Raw genomic sequence first — 861 nt, forward strand, 5'->3', positions numbered from 1 at the left:
GTCTCTGAACATAATATAATGAAATGCATACTTTGTCGAAGGTGGCACCATGTCTGACCGTCAAAGCCGTACATGGTACTAGTTCTCCAGCACTATGATCATGGGGGTCTTGACCAAGGTGTTGAAAACAGAATTAGTGGGGGTGTTGGTAGCCATGTGTCGTCATGTGCATGCCAGCCTCCATCAAAGCATGAATGACATCACCATCAATAATGGAGATAGCTCATCAATGACCAACGGGAGGGGGCTTGTGCATATAAAAAGAGGAAGAGTAGCCCCAACACACAAATACGACACTGAACAATACATGGGCCCTCTCAGCACAGCAGCTACGAAATACTGAAGCAGTCAAATTAAAGACAACAAGACGTGGTAAGTTTAAAGGCCAGTTGTGGACACATTATCTTGTATATTATAGAACTTATCTGATCCTTAACTTATTCTACAGGTATCACTATGTTACCCATACGTTCTTTGGAAAGAATTATGCTTATCATTGTGCTGTGGGATCTTTGCAGTTTGTTATATCTGGAAGGATTACCACTTAAGTAAGAGAAAATAGGATGCAACATATTGATCCAAAATGCTCGTGTTCTTTTTAATTTTGTGATTTCAATTCCAATCTGACTACTTTATATCTCCATCTGCAACAGTAAGAGGTCAATCAGTGAAGTACAGCTCATGCACAACGTTCGGGAGCACAAGGAGATGTTAGAAAGACAGGACTGGCTTCAGCTGAAGCTCAACAATATCCTCATACCCTCATTTAATGTCTCCCAAAAGGAGCAAAAAGGGAAAACCAACAGCCCATCTATCAGATGTTTAAGAAAACGGGAAGGTGCAACATGGATCTTAAATTGA

General features: G+C 40.9%; 1 protein-coding gene across 1 annotated transcript; it reads left to right on the plus strand.

Moving 5' to 3' along the window:
* Positions 1-456: 456 nt before the first annotated feature.
* On the plus strand, positions 457-861 carry LOC128016384 (parathyroid hormone-like). The gene is made up of 2 exons (XM_052600860.1): positions 457-548; positions 654-861. Exons 1-2 carry the CDS (start codon positions 457-459, stop codon positions 859-861), a joined length of 300 nt encoding a protein of 99 aa, XP_052456820.1.

This window comes from Carassius gibelio, chromosome A7 (assembly GCF_023724105.1).
Source record: "Carassius gibelio isolate Cgi1373 ecotype wild population from Czech Republic chromosome A7, carGib1.2-hapl.c, whole genome shotgun sequence".
Classification (NCBI taxonomy): Eukaryota; Metazoa; Chordata; class Actinopteri; order Cypriniformes; family Cyprinidae; genus Carassius; species Carassius gibelio.